Source organism: Phascolarctos cinereus, unplaced genomic scaffold (genome assembly GCF_003287225.1).
Source record: "Phascolarctos cinereus isolate Bilbo 61053 unplaced genomic scaffold, phaCin_HiC Scaffold_4;HRSCAF=312, whole genome shotgun sequence".
Taxonomy (NCBI): domain Eukaryota; kingdom Metazoa; phylum Chordata; class Mammalia; order Diprotodontia; family Phascolarctidae; genus Phascolarctos; species Phascolarctos cinereus.
This window is the reverse complement of record NW_027555847.1, coordinates 156947730-156970452: the sequence shown is the minus strand read 5'-3', so window position 1 is coordinate 156970452 and position 22723 is coordinate 156947730. Positions and strand designations below refer to the sequence as shown.

The 22723-nt window shown below is 39.7% G+C and overlaps 1 protein-coding gene across 1 annotated transcript in view; it reads right to left on the bottom strand.

Annotated features, from left to right (window-relative positions):
- Window positions 1-22723, bottom strand: part of DNAI1 (dynein axonemal intermediate chain 1) — a 252535-nt gene that overhangs the window by 175761 nt on the left and 54051 nt on the right. Inside the window, exons 4-6 of the mRNA XM_020966929.2 lie at window positions 17646-17726; window positions 1572-1698; window positions 1115-1227 (exon numbers count right to left, since the gene is read on the bottom strand). Coding sequence (XP_020822588.1) covers window positions 1115-1227; window positions 1572-1698; window positions 17646-17726 — 321 coding nt within the window. The remainder of the gene's footprint in view (window positions 1-1114; window positions 1228-1571; window positions 1699-17645; window positions 17727-22723) is intronic.

Below are 22723 nucleotides of genomic sequence, written 5' to 3'. Positions count from 1 at the left end.
TTAAAAACACTATTCTGAGGAGGGGCTCATTGTCTTCAAAGCCGCTGAAGGGATCCATGACACACAAAAAAATTAAGAACCTCAGTTTTAAATACCTCCTTCCTAAGAATTCTCATTGCACTATGTTTATTCCTTTTCACCTTCTGCTTTGTTCCAATAGTTTGTGTATGTATCTTATCTTTTCTGCATGACTGTAAGCCTTGTAGTTCCTTCTTCTTTGAACCATCCCCTTTCCCACTCTGCCCACCCAGCATGGTGTCTCACACACACTGCTGACATTCAGTAAATGTTAACTGAATAAGAACGAGTTGATTCAATTTCCCTGGACAGCTTTTTAAAGCAATCTTGGCCATCTGAATGATACCACCCCCTTCCCGTTCTCCCTCCCTCTACCCCACGGCTCTCCCACATCCATAGATGGCAAGCAAAATTATAATTTCTTATGTTTAATTAATGTTTACTATACCTAGACTGTCTTATAGCACTACTCCGAGGCTTTGTCATGGCTCGGAGGTTATGCTACTAGAATGCAAACAGACAGATCCCAACACATCATGCTGAAAAGCTTTGCTTATGGCCCAGGAGGGCTAAATGCATGGGAGTTCATCACCAGATTGGCTGTAGGGTGGTGGATATTTTTGGTCAGAGAAACTCTTGAACTATAGTTTCCTAGATCATAAGAGGCGTGTCAGCAGGGGGAATCCAGACGGACAAAATCCCAGATTCTTGAATAAGGGGAGTATTTATCATATTCATCTTCTACAGGTGCATCTTGTGATACAGTAAGCCAAGGATTATTGTTGTTGTTGTTTTGTGTTTTATTTTGGTTTCTTTTTTTAAGCCAAGATTTTATGTGTTGCATATATAACTTAGAACACAATCCCAGATATAATCAACACATAAAATTCATTTCTTTTCCACTTTAAAGGATTTTCCCAAGAGAATCAGTATGTGTTGAATCAGGTTCTAATTCTGTCCCTAATTATCTGGGAAACCTTAGGGGAGGCACTTCTTTTTCCTGGGTGTCCTCATCTATAAAACGAGTCTGTTGAGCCTGACAGTTGCTCTGCTCACTTGAGCTCCAAAACCTACAGGTCTGGGGCCAATACTTTACCAGAACCTCCCCTTGGCTTTCTGCTTCCTTTGGTTCTCCTTCTTTACCACCTTCACCACCTTCTCCACCTTCTGCTTCTGAGGGCTGCACCTCCATATCCTCCTGAGAACTTTCTTTAAAAAAGAAAGAAAAGACAATGGGTTGAATTCTACCATTTGAGAGGTCTTGAGATCATATTCTTCAAATTCATGCCTTTCTACTGGTTCACGTCCATGAACATTTGATGAGTTGCCATTGCTGTCAGAGCCATCAAAGGACAGCCCTGAAAGTTCTGGTACTTCTCTTTCAAGGGGAGGCACAGGACTGCAGGCTCCACACAATCAGTTGCTTCCATTGGGCAATAGCTGAAGACTACATAAAGATTTTCCATTGGCTGCCGTGTTTCCGCTTGAGAGCTGTTGAAGAATAAGGAACCTATCATTTTCACAGACGTCTCTGGGTTTACTGAGAAGCTTACCTGATGTCATTTCTGCTCGGTAATTCTGCCGTCTGCCTTCATCTGAGTCTTTGGGGATCATGTTCCCAACCAAGCTGAAGTGGACTGCTAGCTGGTCTACAAAACTTATAGGTTTATATGTCCCTTCCTAAGGAGAGAGAACACTGAATCAGATCAGCAGGTTCAATGTTTTGTGGGGGGAAGAGAATTGAGTTCGCACTTGTTTCCCAAAGTAAATGTAGCAAAACTTTGATTAGTCACAAAATGTCAATAATGTTTTGATACCCAAGGACATGGTCCACTCACGTAGCATAAGTGACATATCAGTGTGCCTGGCAACCATGCTAGGTGTTGGGGTTACAAATACAATAAATAAAACAAGCCCTACCCACAAGGAGCTTATGTTCTAATACTAGAGACGATAAGGATATATATAAGATGTGCAACATAAATAACAAGTAAATAAATAAAAAATATATATTCAAAGTAGTTAAATACAAGGGAGTTTAAAAGGGAAGACACTAGTTTTGAGGGGATAAGGGAAGGCTTCCTATAAAGAAAATGGTACTTCAGCTATGTCTTGAAGAAAGATGACTCTCTAAGATTGAGAAAGGGAGAGGGAGAAGAAGAGGGAGGTCATTCCAGGAACGCGACATGGTCAATGTAAAGGCATGGAGATGGGAGGTAAAGGGTTATGTGTAAGAAATTAAAAGAAGCCAAGTTTGGCTGGATCTCAAAGTATAGGAGGGACAGTAATGTCCAGTGAAGCTGCAAAGATAGACTAGAGCCAAATTATGAAGGGCTTTAGAAGCTAAAGAGAAGAAATTACATTTGATTCTAAATCCAATAGGAAGCTATTGGAGATTGCTGAGTAGGAGAGTGATATGATCACATCTGCACTTAAGGAAAATCACTTGGGCAGGATTTTGGAGGACTAACGGAGCAAGGAGGGACTTGAGGCAGGAAAAGCAGTTAAGAGCTCACTGTAAGAGGTGATGAGTGCCTGAACTATGGTGATAGCTATGTGAGTGGAGAGAAGGGGTTGAGAAAGAGGTGTTGTAAAGGTAAAAAACAGTAAGATTTGGCAACTGATGGGATATGTGGAATGAGGGAGAGTGAGGAGTTGAGAATAATGTAACGATCATGAACCTAGGACACTGAAAAATTATGGTGTCTTGGGGGGAAAAAAAACAGGGAAATTTGGAAGAAGCGTGGGTTTGGCAGCATAGTAGAATGGAGGAGAGAATGAGTTTTCTTTTAGGAATGTTGAATTTGAAATGTCTCCAGAATGTCCAAATTGAAATAAGCAACTGGCGATGTAGGACTGAAGTGCATGGGAGAAAATAGGGATTGATACATATAGACCTGGGTTTTACTAGCATAGAGGTGACAATTAAACTCATTGGAACTGATAAGGTCATTGAGAGAGAAAAGAGTATGGCCTAGAATAAACCCTTGGGGAATACCTATAGCTGAGGGGCATGATCCCTGATCATCAATACAAAATAAACATAAACATGACTGCATCCTTAGAACTTTTTGCTAATTTCCTTGCTACCTACTGTGGAGCTAGAGTAGTAGAGAGGATAAAGCATTATTGGACTAAATATGACTGAGATCAAATACAACTTCAGACTCTTACTTTAGCTGTGTGGCTCTAGGCAAGTCACTTAACCCCTCTGTGCTTCACTTTCCTCATCTGTAAAATGAGGATAATATCACCTACCTCTCAAGATATTCCTCACATAGTGGTTGTGGGGATAAAATGCAATAATATTTGTGAAGTGCTCTCAAAATTTAAAACATTATATAAATACTAGCTATTATTATTAGCTTTTGTCATTGCTGCTCAGTCTTTTTTTCAGTCCTGTCTGACTCTTTATGGCCTCATTTGAAGTTTTCTTGGCAAAGATACTGGAGTGGTTTGCCATTTCCTTCTCCAGCTCATTTTACAGATGAGGAAACTGAGGCAAACAGGGTCAAGTGACTTGCCCAGGGTCGCTTCTGAGACAGGATTTGAGCTCACGAAGATGAGCCTTCCTAATTCCAAGCCCAGTGCTTTATCTAATGCACCACCTAGCTGCCTTAATTATTAGCTATTAGAGAGCAAAGGGAAGATTTGTTTCTATATCAAGGTATTCAAGAAGAAAGATATCTAAAAGAAATACCAGTAGCAATGGGTTCAGTTTATTCAATGAATGAAGCAAAAGAAAGTCCATAGGTCAATTAAAGTATGGAATGGATTAATTCCACTCAGGAGACAGGGTAGGTTGCTCTTTAATGCAACTACTACTAATAGAATAACTGCTTACATTTCCAGAGTACTTTTTTGGTTTCAGCATGTTTTCACACCCATGATCTAGTTTGATCCCCACAACAACCATGTGAGAAAATAGGCTTTTCTGGGTTCCTTCTGCTAGAAATCGTGATGGTGATGGTGATGGTGATGGTGATGGTGATGGTGATGGTGATGGTGATGGTGATGGTGATGGTGATGGTGATGGTGATGGTGATGGTGATGGTGATGGTGATGGTGATGGTGATGGTGATGGTGATGGTGATGGTGATGGTGATGGTGATGGTGATGGTGATGGTGGTGATGGTGGTGATGGTGGTGGTGGTGGTGGTGGTGGTGGTGGTGGTGGTGGTGGTGGTGGTGGTAACAAGTATTCATATACAAGCTTTGCCTACCTTATTTTAATTGATTATCAACATAACCCTTGAAGTAGGTAGTGCAAGTATTATTATTATTCTCATTTTCTAAATGAAAAAATTTAGGCTTCAGACAGGTCATTGAAGGTGACACACGTAATAATAAGTGGTAGAACCAGGAACAAACACAAGTCTTCTTTGCATTATGTCACATTGCCTCTCATTCAAAAGATTTTCAATCCCAGTGAGCTCATACAGAGTTCCATTGCCTAGAAAACAATTCAAATACTATAGGAGAAGAAATTTATTTGTTCATGTTTTATTAAATGTAAGATTTTAAGCCTAGGACCAGTACCATGCAGAGTCATTTTTAGGTTTCTTACTAGAGCAAGATGCTCAGCTAGAGTTTATTGTTAATAAATTGGGTAGGGATGAGGGCTTTTATTGAAAGAGAAAAAAGAAAAAAAAAAAGAATGTGCACGTGAAAAGCTACAGCAGGATTTTTACCAAGTTAATTTTCTGACCTTGATGACATTTTCAAATGCAAGTCAACTGCTACCAACTAGAAAGGACCAAAATCCCTGGTGGAAATATTTTGACATCAAGGAAGCATGGGGTGGAAAAAGGACTCTAGTAAGCCATTGTATTTCTGTGGCTTTCCCGCTAATTATAAGGGTAAAAAGGCTGGCAAAATCATGTAATATCAAAAAGCAATTCCTATGACTCCAATGATCAACCCTATGCATATGGCTCCCAAATCTATGTTTTGACCTCTCCATAGCTCCAGGTCTACAATTCCATTGGCAGCTCTTCATCTCTCTACCCATGGATGCCATTGGTGTCTCCAAGTTCAATACATCTAAAAGTAAACTCATTGTCTTTTCTCCAACAGTGGCTTCTCAGAAAGAGACTTCTTGTTAATGTTTTCTCCCAGCCACTCAGTCCCTACCCTTCTTCTTTCCTTCAATTACTTATCAGGTTTTTCTAGCCTTAAGAAGGAATATGAGGATTATCAATGTTTTGAGCTAGAAAGAACCTTAGCAATCGTCAGTACAACCCCTTTAACAGATGAGAATGAGGTTAAGTGAATTGCCCAAGTTCACCCAAGTTAGTCACAGAGGCACACTAGAGGTGATTTCTCATGATTGCCGTGACTGTACTGTTACCACTAGTCAGAAACCTCAGGGGAAAATAATGATGACTATAAATTCTAATACTGAAACATCCATATCTTACATTTCAGAGCAAAATTCTAGCCTAGTGTCTCAGTCTCAGCACCCACTCTGCTTTATTTAGGAGAGTCATCTTAGGTCATGCCTAAGTAATTCAAAAGAACGACGTTTTTTCCCTTGGCTTGAATTTAGCCAAACTCTGCTTTGCTTTCTTTGTCAACAGTGATTTGGCCTTGGGATACCCCTTTTTGGCCCATGAAAGTAAAAATTCTTGGCCCCCAAGATAGTTAAAGAAACTTAAATAGTTTGAATAGATGGGGGATCATAATTATGTTAGGATAGTCCATCTCACTCTCATTAACTCTGTGGCAATGATTCCAGACAGCTAAACTTCACAGAGCCCCCGAAAAGGGCCAGATTCTACGCAAGGATGCTAACATGGTGTGCTGAGTAGGAAGACAACCCCAGATTCATCTCTCCCAGACAGGAATCCCTTTGGCCCATTAAGTAAGAACACCATTTTAAAAAGCCAACAGGAATGTGGGGGCTACACATCCAATGGTAATAAATAAAGCACCATTTTCAGTTTATCATCTTTCCTGGAATCATTTCTAATAGTTTGGCTCCCCAAGGACAGATGGGAATTCTTTCCTAATCCACAAATACATCGCTGATCTTTTTGTTCATACACGATTACAGATATATCCCATAAGACCACAACCATATTTGGAATAAGCTACCATTCAAACAGTTGCCCCATTTCAAATAGCCTGAGGCCACAGATGTTGGTTTCTGCAGTTATCAGACCTTCAAGCTGAGCCATGCTTAAGGTAGGAAATCAGTTATGCCTTAAAAAAAAAAAAAGTCTTGGCATCCACATGCAGTCCAGGTAAGGCAATGCTGGGGCTGGCTACCTAGTAACAATCACCCTCCCCATCCTTCCTCTCAGGCTGCATGGTGTCTTTTTATGATCTCTCTTCTTTTCCCCTTCAAAGCTATCTTTGATGTTCACGGCAGTCTGATTTCACCTCTACAGGGTGCGGAGACATACAAAAAAGGGGTTATCTTTTGTGAATTTTGCTGGTAGGTAATCTGTGCAATGGATAGAATTGTGATTTTAAGGGAATCAAGATAATTTGCCTCTCCTTATTTTTCCCTGATTCAATTCAATTCAAAAAAATTAAGCCCCTAATTTGTGCAAGACTATTTTATTATACTTGGGGACACAAAGACAAAACTGAAACTGTCCTTGTTTACATCATTCTGTGGAGACATAAGACATGCACATATGAAAATAGTGCAAGGAAAATTGTGTATAGAGAAAATATTAATAGCTAGGGGGACCAGAGAAGGCATCACAGAAGAGATAGCATCCAAGCTGAATCATACAGAAAAACAAGCATTCGGAGCAGGGGTGAGCTAGAGCTACACTGACTAATTTAAGAAAGTCCAATTGTTAAATTGTCAGCGTGAGCATTTACACCTTGGAAATGACCAAATACTACAAATCAGGGCTTGAACTGATGTTTCACTGATTGTCTAGACTTAAGAAAGGGATGGAGAAAATATTAATAATGCAGATTAAACATAAAAGCCTGTTCTGCTTACAGGTGTCTCTGTTGGTTTATTTCAGAGGGCCAGTTGTGCTATGTTTCCAGCATATAACTTTCCAAGAGACAGAGATGAAAAGAGAGTTTGTTCCAGGCACAGGGAACAGTTTGTACAAATGCAGGGAGACAGGCATTAAGTTATCATTCAGTTTGGGATTGGGTAGACTCCTTTTAAATATATGTTTAAATATCTGATGCTGGTAATATTTACGCATTTGTATGCTTGCATTTATGAAGCCCAGAAAACAGAATTCTGAAGTCTGTTGTAAATGAAGGCATTCAGTAGAGGGGAAAGAGGGATGTGGGGGTGCTGGAAGTGGGGACTAAGATAGGATGGCAGCAGCAGAATGGGGATGGGTACATCAAATCTCGAAATCCAAGGAAATAATTTGGCTCAGGAACCCAAAAAGGAATAAGAAGCTTGTGGCCTCCAACGGGAGGGACAGCATAGAGGTTCAGTGATCCTGGAAGCTTACAGAGCACTGAAAGGCGTATATCCCTTGTACTAACTCAAGAGTTCACTACGGAGTCTTTCAAATTGTTCTCTCCCTAGTGTGGTGAACCGAAGACATCTGGCCCAGATCGGTGTTGGTAGAAACTACTACTATACCCTTAAGGCTACCAATCCCCTTGAAATGGGAAACTGGGGCAGAAAGTGTGTGAAGTGGTGGGCCGGGAGGGGTAGAATGACCAGTTGCTGGGCTAAACAAATATAGTGGAGAGTCTAGTGAAAAAGGCTCACTGGTTTCTAGTGGAATAAATGAACATTGAAGTTCAGCAACTGAAACAGTCTGCCATACATTATGAATTGCTTAAAAAAAATTGAATATAACAATGTAATACTGTTAAATAAACAAAATAATCAGTTTGGGTATCCAACAGATCTGAATTCTTATCCTATTTACATGGGATCTAAAAGAAGCAGAGCCCTGGGAATCCTGTGTCTCAGACCGCAGGCTCCCTAAAATAATGGTCTTGGTCCTGCCTATAGGTTACCCCATCAGAAGATAGAGCCCCCAAGTGTGGAAGGCTGATACAGTGTGGGAATTGTCAGGAAGACTTCCATAGAACATTGAAAGCCAACCACTCCTTCTCCTCCAGCAATTTCAAATTACCACACTGCTGCTGCCTCCCTTATTAGGAAATGTAAACAAACAATATCGTGAATGAAAAAGGAACTCGGTGGTTTTTAAAGGCATCCATCTGAAACTCATGCAGATAAGGTTTTTGAAACACTGTACAAAGAGCTGACAAACTGCATCCTGATACAGTTCGCATTTGCTAGTCATGCACAGCCAGATGGGATCCTGCTTTTACTCATTGGGAATGAGAACGATGCGTTCAGTTTCTCAGTGAAAAGGGCAACTTCAGGTGTCAGGCCTCTTCATTATTATTAATTTGTACTCTGAAATAAGATCCCCAAAACGAAAACTTTGCAGATAACCACACAATTCACCTTAACTTGTTCTTACTTAATCTAAAAGAAAAGCTACAACTCAGGGTCTCTGCGAAACATGCTGGACGGTAATTGGATTTCTTGCCAAAGTCAGGAAATCAGTCTGCCTGATTGCAGTTGATAATAATATTTCTAACAACTGACATTTATATAGCGCTTTAAGGGTTGCAAAGTGCTTTACATAAATTATCTCATTCGATGGAGTCAGGGTGTTGCAGCATGCGGAAGGGTATGACTAATCCGATCCATTTGCTGGGCTTTGTTTCTATGTGGAACGGTCCAAAGCACTGACTGATGTTGGGCATGAGCCAAGCTGCCTGGCTCTAGGGTCAGCCATTCTCTAGCTCAGCTTCCGATCTATTGAAGAGCCTTATTAATGGGCCAATTTGCCATCCTAGTGTGTTAATAGCCTTAGAAGGTTTCCAGGAAAGTTTCATAGGAAAAGAAGGCATTCACTATTACATCATCCTGTTACTTTAACCTAGAGAATGAAGGGGAGGGGCATGGTTGCTTCTTTTGTTTTTTCCCCTGTCAAATACTTAATGTTTGGATGTTGTTTTTTTCCTGAAGAACTTGGAACAATTTTAGGTTATAAGTCTTAGAATAATCAATAAGATAATCTAAGATAAGATGTTTGCATACTGTTATTCAGACTTAGTATTTCTAAATGATTTCTAGAAATGATGCAATAAGAAGATGCTTAGGTAAATAAATCTACAGCATAATTTCATTACAATTTCCACAAGGTGCTTTTCTGCCACCAGGGGACATTTCCATTTTCACAAAAGAAAAATTCAATGCCTCCTTTGCATGTAGACTTTCTCTTTCTTTTTTTCTTATGAAACTATTATTATTGTTTCTCCTATGAAGCAAAAGTTGTTCTCCAGTTCCATTCATACTATGAGACTTGCCTTATTGGTGTGTGGATGGGGGACTGTTACCACTGGGACGGGAAAAGGGACAGTGATCCTATCACTACTAGAAATCAGCCTCATTTATTTATACTTACTGCTAGTCTGTTTGGTTGGGGTGAATTGATTGGAATTCACATAGAGATGAGCCAGAAATGAGACAGATTCAGATGAAACCTGTGACCCTCTTCTTGGTGGAGTCAAAACAGAAATTATATCAATGTTATTAGAAAGATGTTCCCCAAGATTGAACCTGGTCCATCTGTATAGAACTGTTTTGTTTTGGTTTTCTGAGCTCTTGCATTACATTTCTTTACAAGGAATGTTATTTATTCTATTAGTGGTAGCGCTAACCACTATAAAACAAGTTTCGTTCTCCTACTTGGGATTTAGAAAAGTACAAACTATGGTCCCTCTACTAGGAAAAGAAGAAGGCTTCCTTGTATCTATTTCTTCCCTTATAAGCAAATTCATATTTTTACAGGATCTAGAAACTAAAATTTTCTCAAGCCAGGTGGAGTTTCTGCCCAGTAGACTCTTAGCTAAGGAACTGTCCCAATTAGCTGGCTAGTAGGTCAGCTTTCAAAATACATCATTGCCATAGCCTAGGGAATCTTTACATGGAAAGGGAGAATCTGTTAATAATTTATACAGCATCCCTCACAACATCGCCATGAGATAGCTAATACAAATATTGTTGTAGTTATGTTATAAAACGAGGAAACTGAGGCAGCAAGAAACTAAGGGACTTGTCTATAATCATACAGTAAGCATTAGAGCTAAGACTTCAGTCCAAGTTTCCTAATTCCATACTGTCTGCCAGTTAGATAGATGATCAACATGATTTAGGCAGCATGGTGTAATGGATAGAGTGCTGGTCCTTGAGTGAGGAAGACCTGGGTTTGAATCTTGCCTCAAACACTTTCTAGCTGTGTTTTCCTGGATGAGTCACTTAATTGCCCTGGGTCTGTCATTTCCATCTATAAAATAAGAGGTTAGGTCCCCTCCAGCTCTAAATCTACGTACCTGTGAAAGCTTACTTTCTCCCAACCCCTGTTCTGGTACATAGGGACTTATCTGTTGATGTCACCTCAAGCACTATGGCCTCCATGTTCAGCCTCCTCAACTCCCATGACCTAGAGTTTCATACCCTACCTCAATCTCACAGGGATGTTCATACCCTATATCTTTTTTGTCACCCATAAGAGTGCCTTCTTCTTGATTCTGACCTCAGAAATTTCCCCCTGATCTCTTTTTCTCTATTCTCTTCTTTCTCACTCCTCCTAAATTCATGTTCAGCAAAACCTGTAGTACTTCTACCCCTCCCTATTTTCCCAGTCCATTACCCTTGTTCTGGACTCATTTTCCTTTCTTTACATTCTTTACCTGTTCAACACTGCCTTCCAGCCTCAACTCTCTTGCCCCTTTTTACTACCACTCTTTTTTTGGGGGGGGTAGGGAGCAATCAGGGGTAAGTGACTTGCCCAGGGTCACACAGCTAGTTAAGTGTCTGGTGTCTGAGGCTGAATTTGAACTCAGGTCTTCCTGACTCCAGGGCTGGTACTCTATATACTGTGCCACCTAGCTGCCCCACTACCATTCTTCTTGCCCTGCCAATCCTCAATGCTCACTTGTAATCGTTAGCTTGAAGTCTTAAGAAGTACAGTATATGTGTTATCTCATTTGATCCTCACAACAGCCCTGTAAGGCAGGTTATTATCCCTATTGTACAGATGGGGAAACTGAGGCAGAGAGATTAAGTGACTTGCCCAAGGCGACACAGCTAGTAAGTATATGGAGCAAGATTAGATTTCAGTTCTTCCTGACTTCCTTCCAAGTGCTTTACTCAATGGACTCATCTCAGTTAGGACTCCAGTATTGCAGAAGAATAGTTTATTCTTCTTTGGTTACCTCTTCCTTTACTTCCTCAGGGACTGTCCCAAACCCACTTTTACTTAGGTCCTAAAGCCCCAGTGTGTCCTCTACCCCAACCTATCTCAGCAGATATACTTACTTCCTGCTTTATTGAGGAAATAAAGGCAATTCACCATGAGCACACTCCCTATCTCAAAAATCCCCCACATCTTCACCTATATTCTCTCCTTTTTTCTTCCTGTCTCTGAGGAAGAAATGGTCTTTCCTCTTTCCAAGACCAAATTTTCTATCTGTGTTCTCAATTCCGTTTCCACCTTTCTCCTCCAAAACTTTGTTTCACTGCTCATTTTCTATGGCACTACACCTTCCTCCTTTCAAACTCTCAATAACTACTGGATCTTTCCCCACTGCCTCCAATGATACTTAGATCTTCTCAATTCTTAAGGAAGGAAGAAAGAAAGAAAGACAGACACTAGACTTTGCCATCCCCTAAAACTATCTCATATCTCACCTCCCTTTTACCACAAATTTCCTTGAAAAAAAGAATTGTCCCAGATGAGTTCCATTTTCTTCCATTTTCTTCTAATCTGACTTCTTACTCCACCATTCTACTGAAATCGCACTCTCCAATCCAAGGAGCCAAACAATTTCCTAATTGTTAAATCCTGTGGCCTTTTCTTGTCCTCATCCTTCTTGACCTCTTTGCAATTTCTGAACAGACCCTCCACCTGGACACTGTCTTTTCTTCTGGCTCTGTGATACTGTTCTTCCTGGTTGTCTTCTCTCTGATTGTTTTTTCTTAGTCTCCTGGATTTCCATCTATTGCTTCTCTCCTTAGCTTAGGTATTCCCCAGAGGACCATTTTGGGTCCTTATTTCCTCCCCCTACATTGACTTTCTTGGGGAGTTATCAGCACCCATAAATAACAGCATCTTCTCTACGCAAATGACTCTTAAATCTATAAATCCTCCATTAATCTTGCTCCTGAATTCCAGTCCCACTCCATCTGCCCAGAGACATCTCCATATTGATGTCCCATAAGCATCAAACTCAACATGGCCAAAGCAGGATTCGTTGTTTTCTTCTGTCAATCTTCTCTAAACTTTCCTTTTACTGTTAAACGCACCATCACTCCTTTAGTCATCCAGGTTTGTAACCTCATAGCATGCCTTGATTCTCCCTTGTCCAGCACTGCTGTTGTTGTTCAGGCATTTCAGCAGTGTCCAACTCTTTGTGACCCCACTTGGGGTTTTCTTGGCAAAGATACTGGAGAGGTTTGCCATTTCCTTCTTCAGCTATTTTACAGATGAAGAAACTGAGGCAAGTAGGGGTAAGTAACTTGCCCAGGATCAAACAGCTAGTAAATGTCTGAGGACAGGTTTGAACTCAGGAAGATGAGTCTTCCTGACTTCAGGCCCAGCACTCTATGCACTATGGCGCCGCCTAGGCTGCCTTTCTGCTACTTCATGAATCACAACTTAAATCTTCTCCAAAATCAGTGGGAATTTACCTTGTTTTGTCTTTGCCACCACAAAAAGTAATGTATGAATATCTTGGTGTATCTGGCATCTTTCTTTTTCTCTCTGACCTCTGGGTATGCATCCAGAAGTGAGATTTAGGTCAGAAGTTATGGATATTTTGGTAATTTTTTAGGCAATTCCCAAATTGCCTTCCAGAATGCCAATCCTTCCATTTTTGAGAAGAGGAAATTAAAAGGTAAAATGTGCTGCCCAAAGCCATTCAAGTGACAAATGGCAGAGCCAAGATTTGGAACTCGATCTTCTGACTCTGCTTTCCACACCCACTGTTTCACACTCAGTGCTCTTTTTTTTTTATTATAATTAATTTTTAAATTATCAACTTACCAACAAACACAAACATTTTGGCTTATATTAAAATATATTTTGAAACCTGGATGCATTCAGTTACTACTCACTTCATACTTCAATCCCTGCTGGTCTACAATGAGTCCATTTGCTTTAAATAACTGTGAGTCCATAATTTGTAAGTGCATCTAAACCAAATGTGCTACCTGGGTGTTAACAGTCTGCCCATCATATTACAGGAAATTCTGTTATAATGAAGGCTATGGAAACAAAATTCCTTTAATAGCAACACTGATATAACCCACTGATCACCAGCTTCTTTCTGCACCACTTATGCAGTAGCGAAGCTATGTTCTTTCTAAAACATTTTAATCTACTCCTCGCCTTAGTAAGCAGGGCATGAACAAAATAATGGAATCTTTCTTTGCTGATTCGGCATCATATAGCCCCTTGAGGGTCATCTGTCTGAGCATTCCTCCCTATTGTTGACTATTATAGATATTAAGGTAGAAGACAGATTAGGCAGCTCTCCACTTCTGCTCTTAATTTTGTCTCCTGTTTCTTCCAGAACTGGCTTTTCCATCAGTCATTCCCTCTCTCATCTTCAATTTCTCCCCATTTACTGGCTCCTCGCTCCCTTCCTACAGGCATGCTTACATTGCCCTTATTTTTCAATACTTTTCCTTCCTCACCCTCCCTCCAACCTATTGTCCTAGTCATGTAAATTGGATTGGAGTATACCCCATGGAACATGCATGGTGATTAATAGGCCTGCAAAAGTAGAACACCCACTGAGCTACTAGGGGATGAATGTGGAATAATTCTGAAAGGCTCGGTGCTTTAGGATGACATAGCAAACCCTAGGTACTGTGATGGTTAAAGGATGGAGGTGGGGAGAGACTACATCGAAAAGAACTGGTCATTGTCCCAGGAAGAACCACCCTCATGGTAGACTTTAAAAGGAGAGACTCTGCCCTCTGGCTTTCTCTCTTCCTTCCTGTCCCTGGACTATGTGTGAGATTTAGCTCTCTCTGTGTGGATTTCATGTGAGGAGAGACTTTCCCTGGAAGAGATGGAATTCTGATACCATAAACAACCCCATACTTCTGGATACCTTTTCCTTCCTTGGCTTCTGTGAAATTGCTCTCCTAGTTTTTTGCTTATCCATCTGACTGCTTCTTCTCTATCTCTTCTGTTTTTCTCCTGCCCCTTTAGTGTGGGTGTTCACCAAAGCTCCCTCTTAGATCCCCTTTTCTTTTCCTCTTGCAATATTCTTTCCCTTCATGTTCTCATCTGATCCAACTGGTTCAATTATCACCTCTATGTAGATGACTCTCAAATCTACATATCCAGTCCTAATCTTTACTCCAATCTCCAGTCCTACATCTCTAAATGCCATGTGGGACCTTTGTGGTAGAAGCAATATCTGTCTTGTAGATATAGGCTAGTTTCCTTTAAAAGATACTGAAACCATCTTTGAGACAGAGGATTAAGGCTCAGGGCAATGTTGCAGCTTCCTCATAACCTAAGTACAAAAAGCCAGCACATGAGGAGGTAGCAACTCTTCCCTCAGGCTCCTAACCAGCAGACCAACATGATTATCATAGAAGCAGGGAAGCTACAACCTAGTTAATCAATAAGGCATCCTTTCCCTGCTTTGGCTAAGTAAAACTCCTTTTGTTAACAGTGAGACAGTCTACAAATGTTTCATTTCGTCCCAATATTGAACCCGAACTATCAGACCAACCTGAGTCAGGGGTGTCCTTCTTGGTAGTACCATCAGCACCTCTAACTTAACATATCCAGAATTAAACTAATCAACTTCTCAAACCTGCCCTTCTCTCAGCATCTTTATTTCTGTTGATGGTACCACCATTTTCTCAATCATTCAATCCTGAAATCTCACTTATCTCTGACTTCCTTCTTCCTCATCCAGTTGCCAAATGATGCCAACTTAACTTTCATAACATAACATTTTAAAATCTATTGTCTCCTCTCCATTTGCACTGTAATCCTAGTTCAAGCCCTCGCTACCTCTTAATTTCAATAACCTCCTGATATCCTCTCTTCCCTCCAATGCGTTCTTCACACAATCGCCAAAATAATCTTCCTAATTCATAGGTCACACCATGTCATCCCTCTGCTCAAAGACCTCCAGTATCTCTCCAAGAAGGAATTTCTTTGTGGCTTGTCCACCCAACTAGATATTATGATCTGGACAACAACCATTTTTCCATCTATTTGGTTTTGCATGTGTGGATAGTTAGGCCAAACTTTATTTTGACGGATTATGGATTTCATTTAGGAGGCTCTGCAATGGCCTGAGGCTTGATGAAATCAGCACATCGTCCACAAACAGAAGCCTTCGGAATCTCAAATCTAAAGTTTAGATCAATATCCATAAGGAGCCCTTCTTTGACTCCGAATCTAAAATGGGCATTTTCCATGCCAGTGGCAAGTACGTCTGACAAGCACAGCTCCTCATTTTGTGGCTCCCTTGATATTAATTATTAATTATTAATGGCAGTCATCTATTTGGAACCTTGGATGATTCTGACAAACTCACAGGAAATACCTTATAGGGTTCAGAGAACCTCTAACACAGCATTTTACTCTGCCATATCATTACTTTTTAAAAGTAAATCAATCAACAAGCCTTTATTAAGCATCTGCTATGTACCAGGCACTGTGGACACAAAGACAGAAACAAAATGGTCCCTGACCTGAAGGAACTTACTCTACTGGGGAAAGGGGAATACAGCATGAACCCAAATAAGTCAATGCAAAAAGGCATACAAAATACATACAAAGGAATTTCAGGAGGCACTAACAAGGAGAGGAATCAGGAGGAGGAGATGATATTTGAGCTGAACCTTGGAGGGTTCTAGGGGATTCCCAGGGATGGAGGCAAAAAACTACCATGCAATGAAACAGAAAGAATGGAGAGTGTGTAAGGGGGTGCAAGGTGTGATCAGACTGGAAACAGAGGCTGGAGCCTGACTGGGAAATATTAAACATACCAGTCAGTCTTCATCAGCCATAACAATCAAAGCTTCTACATCTTGTACAAGGGTGATGCCATCAATGTCAAAACAAAATCCTGATCAGTTTATACAGTGAGGATAGTTATCTGGACAATATCTGGGCATCCTCATTATATATATTTATAACCTAAATAATTTTAGTATAATATATGTATACAGGTAGCATAACAATAATAATAAGAGCTAGCATTTATATAGTGCTTTAGGGTTTGCAAAGTGTTTTACATATATAATTTCATTTGATCCTCACAATTCTGTGAGAAAGGTGCTATTATCTCCATTTTATAGATTAGGAAGCAGTCTGAGAGAGGTTAAATGACACAGTCAGGGACGCATAGTTAGTACATATCTGAGGTAGCATTTGAACTCTGGTCTTCTTGACTCTAACACTAGTTCTCTACCTATTATGCTATTTAGCTGCACACAAATATTTCTCTCTCTCTCTCTGTCTCTCTCTCTCTCTGTATATAAACATAATGTATATATACTATATAACTTGTATATATTATTTATATAGTATGTGCAGCTAGGTAACACTGCATGTATACATACATGTACATAGACACAAACACACACATGAGCATGTGCATGTGTGTGTGCAACTGGTAATATAATAGACAGAGAGCTATCTTAGAGTTAAATGTATGCATATTATATATAGTACATAGTATGGCACCTATTTATGCATACATGTACAAACATATGAGATATATATACACACATAAATAAAACTTTTATAGTAATTCCTAAATAGGGAATTCCTAGAAGCCATGGGAATGGTAGGAGGAAATGTAGTATAGTAGAACGAGCACTGGCCTGGGAGCTAGCACTCTAGACCATAGTTCTAGACTTGAGAAGCAACATGTAACAGTGGACAAATTGTGGGATTTGACATCAAAAGGTTTGGGTTCAAATCCCACCTCTGACATACTGGCCTTTTGACTACAGGAAAGTCACTTAGGTTACTGACCTTCAGCTTCCTCAGCTACCAAATGAAGAAAATAATCCTTGTACCTATAGTTATACTGATCTCTCAGGGCTACTAGGAGACTCAAATAAAACAACAGATGTAAAGCACTTTGCAAACAAGGTGCTATCTAATAATGTTAGCAGCTGTCAACATCATCATTAGTTCTACTTTGGCCACAAACCAGATGAATGACCACAGTTAAGTCATGCAACTTCTCACTGTCTTCATCTGTAAAATGAGTTTGTCTCATCTTTTGTGCTTTAAAATCCTATGAGTCTATAAATGATCTAGCCCAACACTGCTATAGTATAAATTTGCTGCTTGAAAAAGAACAGAATTCCTAAAATTCCACAGCACATGACCACAAGGAAAATTAATACTGAAAAAAGAAAAATGAAAGCAAATTCCTAGTAAAATCCTAAGGTCTTAACACTACAAAGCTTAAAGAGTTTTTGAAATCCACTATATCTTTCTGCCCTATGAAATTATCATGCACTGGAACTAGTCCCCTTTGTCACAAGCTGCAAGCAGACAGCCCCAGGCACCTGGGGTTTGGGTGACAGGCCAAAAGACACTTACTTTAAAGCTGAATCTGACGATATTTTGGGGAGCATGCGGGTTATTGGCTGTCAGGATACGAGTGAATTCTTGTTTTAACTCCTATGGGACAGAAATACAGAGAAAGACATTAATAAAAAACATGCTCAGCGCAGAGGACTGGCCTAAGTCCCGTGAAAAACCAGCAAACTTCTCACACAGTTTCACAAACACAGATGACATTACACCCTATGTTTCTGATCAGCCACTTCTGGGGACCACATTTCTAAAGAGCTGGAGGGCAACACCAGGCAGAGCCAAGGTTAATGAAACTCAGGCCAGGGACTGTATTAGCTACCAACTGTTTTCACTCTTTTACTGAGAAAACACATACACACCCCCCCCCAAATCTGCAAGAAGAAACCCATATGCGAGCCAAGAAGACTCCCTTTCCCAGCGGTTCTCTTTCTCGTGTTAGCAAAGCTTCATTCCTGTCATGCTTCCCAGAATTTGTGTGCTTTATGCAAAACTCAATGCTCAAAGGAAGCTTCCCTTGGGACAGAATGGATTCTTAATGTATGTGTCCAGCCTACAATTTGGCTATCGCTCCAACACCCAGAACAATGCAAACCACTTCTTAGTGGCACAGAGAGAGGTAACGTGGCTCAGGGGAAAGAACAAAGACCAAGTGGGGAGACGAGGGTGTAGTGCCAGCTCGGGCACTAACTTGCTGTGTATTCTTGTGCAAGTGACTTACTTTCTTTGGACCTTGGTTTTCCCTATCTGTCAAAATGAAGGAATGGACTAAACCAGCATTCCCCAAATCACTTTAAGCAAAACTAATATTCTGGAGAATACAAATTCGTTTCCCTGAATAGTGACATTTTTTGCTTAAAATATTAAATATGAAATCATGTATCAAAAATACTTATTAAATGAGACTTTTCCAAATATGAAAACAGGCTGAATTTCCTCTATTTTGCTACAAAATTTTCCCAGCTCTCATTTATCATTGGAGTTTACCACATCCCTAGGTTTCACCATGACCGTGATGATCAGTATTTACAGACTGTCAATATATGTCAGCTCCCAACGTGCAGCCAGATTGATGTGAGACACACTGGGCTAAATCATCTCTCTGTTTCCTTCCAATTCTCCCATTCTGTGACTCTGTGGTTACACAAATAGGTCAAAATTTATCAAGTCAGTGTCTAATTAACCTACCTGAAAGAATCTAGGTTGGCCATCTCTACATGGGCGAAATAAAATGCTATTTTTAAAAATTCACTGTATTTGCTAGTCTTTGTAAAAACATTTTATATCATACAAGGCATACATATTACTGATTTTTAAACGAACCTATTAGAAATTACATAACCAAGTGAGAGATGCCACCTTCAAACTAGATATTTACTTCATCGAGACTGACATTACCCAAAACATTTCTGGATTTCATCTTTGGTAATTGCCTTCAGACCCCACAGCCCATTCCTCTTACTGTCCTCAGTGGTGACAAATTTTCATCTGTGAAGTGTTGCTCTGAATATGTAAGCAATTAAAAGTCATCTGAAGACAAACCTAGTGACTAAAGTGAGGACTTTGCATGTTTGTTTAAATTTGTTTTCAGCATTTTTGAGTCACTTCATGGTATAATACAAAAAAAGAACGTTTTACATTTCAATCATTTAAATAAGTGTGGTGATATTTTTGGCATGCCTAAAAAATGTAAGTTTTATTGAAGGTATTAGACAGACATAGAGTTTGACATAAGGTAGACAATAACTTTGGCTTCTCACAAACTGGTTTAAACCAATGTGCATTTACTAACCTATTATTCCAAGTGCCTGATTTCTGCTTCATAGAGGTCATCCACAATACCACCCTTAGGAGATGGCCAAGCAACACACACCAACAGCCATTTAGACCAAATTCTCCCAACTCTTTTTCTTGCCAATATATTTTTTTAGATTTGTAGGGCCAAACCTCATTTAAAATTGGCTTTTCTTTTGCTCTATATTGACTTGACAAGAATATCAATGCTATTTCAAAACATATGCAATTTCACCTCTACTAATGCATAATTCCTCCATTGCTTAGTAGATAGATAGTCTTCATGAGTTGCTATGGCCCAAATAATTCACCATCTAGTGGTTGACCACATTCTGGTGATGAGTCACTCTTGAACTTTGCTAGGCTGGGCCTTGAATGACAGACATAAAGTCTGTCACTGGATTGATGTTAAAAGCCATTCCAAATTGTTAGGAATTTATGCTCTGTGTCACAGCCTTTGAGAACTCAGAATTACCTCTTCATCACAGTGAGCACTGAAGTGGGACTTTAGGGAAGGAAGAACTTGGCAACTTAATATTTTAACTTCCTGAAACACAGTAGGTACTTAACACATACTTACTGAACATTTCTGGATGTAACCAATGTAAAAAATTGTTTTGCTTGACTATGTACATTTATTAAGAGGGATTTTTCATTATAATTGTTGATGCTTTTTTCCTCCAGTAGTGGAGAGTAGTGAGAAGGAATAAAAATAAATGCTTAGTAATTAAAAATAATAATAAAAATACTTGTTAATTCCCAATACCAGAGGGTGAAATAAGTGTTATCTATATGGTTCGATTCTTACAGAACCAGAGGAGTCCCCTTGCCCTCTGACGCAGATTGTCTACTGCTAGGTAACCTATCCCAAGGAGATTAAAGACAGACAGAAAGAACTACAACAAAATATTGATAGCAGGACGTTTTATGATAACAAAGAATTGGAAACAATGTAGGTACCCATCAATTTGGGATTCGCTAAATAGGTTGTGGTACATTAATTTAATTGGGTATTCCTTCACTGTAAATGATATGAAGAATTCAGGAAAGCATGTAAAAACATATATGAACTGATGGAGTAAAGTAAGCAAAACCAAGAAAATACTACATAGCCCGCCAAAATGGCAGATGCCTGAATGGGAGGCAAATCACCAAGCTCCAATACATTTATACCAGTTAAACCCTGAAATTCATACCACACCAAGCATTGATCAAGAAATTCAGTGAAAAACTACAGTATGTGGTATCTTCTGCCCTATAACTGTAGAATTAGCCAGAAGCTCACCTACAATAGAAGAGGTGGTCCTCCAGCAAAGTCAGTACCAATTCAACCAGAGATGAGGCATTGTATAGAGCCTGCCATGCTCCTCTGACAAAGCCCCAGGGTAATCAAAAAGATTCCAGGGTGAGGACCTTTTAGAAGTTCCTGGTGGTAGCAGGAGGAAAGGCAGTGGTGAGCAAGCTCCACAGTGCTCCAGGATAGCCTGAAGATCTGAGGTCCCTACTACTCTGTCCTGAGATGTCAGAGAAAGCCCAAAAAATCCAACATTCTGAACCACAAAGATGCAGGGGAACCTAATCCTTGGAGATAGAGGTTAGCACAGTAACCCAGTGTGATATCAAGCCAGCGGGGAGGTAGATGGAATGGAGGCTGGTCCTAGCACAAAGCCCCAATTTAGGAACTAAAGCTGGAGAGGTGAGTAAATCCAAGAAAGCACTAACCAATATCACAAAAATATTGCAAGTCTAGAGATTCCCAGAAAGAATCATTCAAGCTGAGATTTAAAGGAAAAAATGGATTTTCCATAGATACTACACGTATACATAAAGGAAATGAAGCAAGAGATGAATAAAAGATCCAGAGGAAAGAATGAGAAAAATAATTAGCTTAGATAAGAAAGTGGTAAACCCTGCTCAAGAAATGGAATCCCTGAAAAGTACAATATGCCAAATAGACAGCAATGCCTCCATGAATCAGAAAGAAATATAAGAGCAAAATCAAAAGATTGGAAAAAAATAGCAAAATATGTGAGATAGCTAATATAAAAAACAACTGACTTGGAAAATAGATAAAGAGAGACCATTTAAGAATCACTGGCTTCCCTGAAAACCATGGTTTGTTGGTTTTTTTAATTTATAGCCTGAATGCTAATTCAAGAAGTCATAAATGAAAAGTACCCAGATCTATTAGAACCAGAAGGCAAGATAAAGATAGAAAAGAATCTAATGATCACCTCCTAAAAAGAACTCTAAAAGGAAAAGTTCCAGGAATGTCAGCCAAAATCCAGCTCTCCCACTGTCAAAGAAAAAAGCAATTCAATTATCAAAGAACTATAGTTGGGAACACACAAAACCTAGAACTTTCTGTTCAAAATTGGAAATCTTGGAATACAATATTCCAAAAGGCATAAGTTATAAGCTTACAACCAAAAATAACTTAGCACAGCTGAATAGAATTCTACAGGGAGGGAAATGGATCTTTAGTAGAATTGAGGACTTTCAAGCATTCCTGGTAAAAAGACCAGAGCAGAGTGGGAACTTTTGAATACAAACAGAAGAATCCAGAGAAACTTATAAAAGGTAGTCAGTCAATAAGCATTTATTAAGTACCTACTATGTCCCAGGCATTGTGCCAAGTGCTGAGGATACAAAGAAAAGGCAAAAGACACTCTCTCCTCTCAAGGAATTCACAGTTTAATGGGAGAGAAAACACGAAAACAACAACTACATACAAATAAGATATAAACAGGATAAACGGGAGATAATCAGTAGAAGGAAGGCCCCAACATTTAAGAAGATCAGAAAAGGTTTCTTGTAGAGATGGAATTTCAGCTGGGACTTGACAAAAGCCAGGAGGTAATCTCAGGTAAGGGGTGGGGTAGGACTAAGAAAGAAAGGCTTCTTGCAGAAGGTAGGATTTGAGCTATGTCTTGAAGGAAGCCAAGAAGAAGAGATTAGGAAGGAGAACATTTGGGAGTGGGAAACAACCAATGAAATGCACACAGCCTAGAGATGGACTGTCTTGTGTAAGGAACAGCATGGAGGCCAGTGCCACTAGATTAGTGAGTGTGTATACATATATATATATACATATATATATATATATACACACACACACACACACATATATATATATATATATATACACATGGTAACTAAGTATAAGATGATTGGAAGGGTTGGGAATGGCTTTGAATGACAAGCAGAGGATTTTTTATTTGAACCTGGGGGTGACAGGGAGCCATGGAGTTTACTGAATAAGGAGAAGGGGCGGGGAGTGACATGCTTAA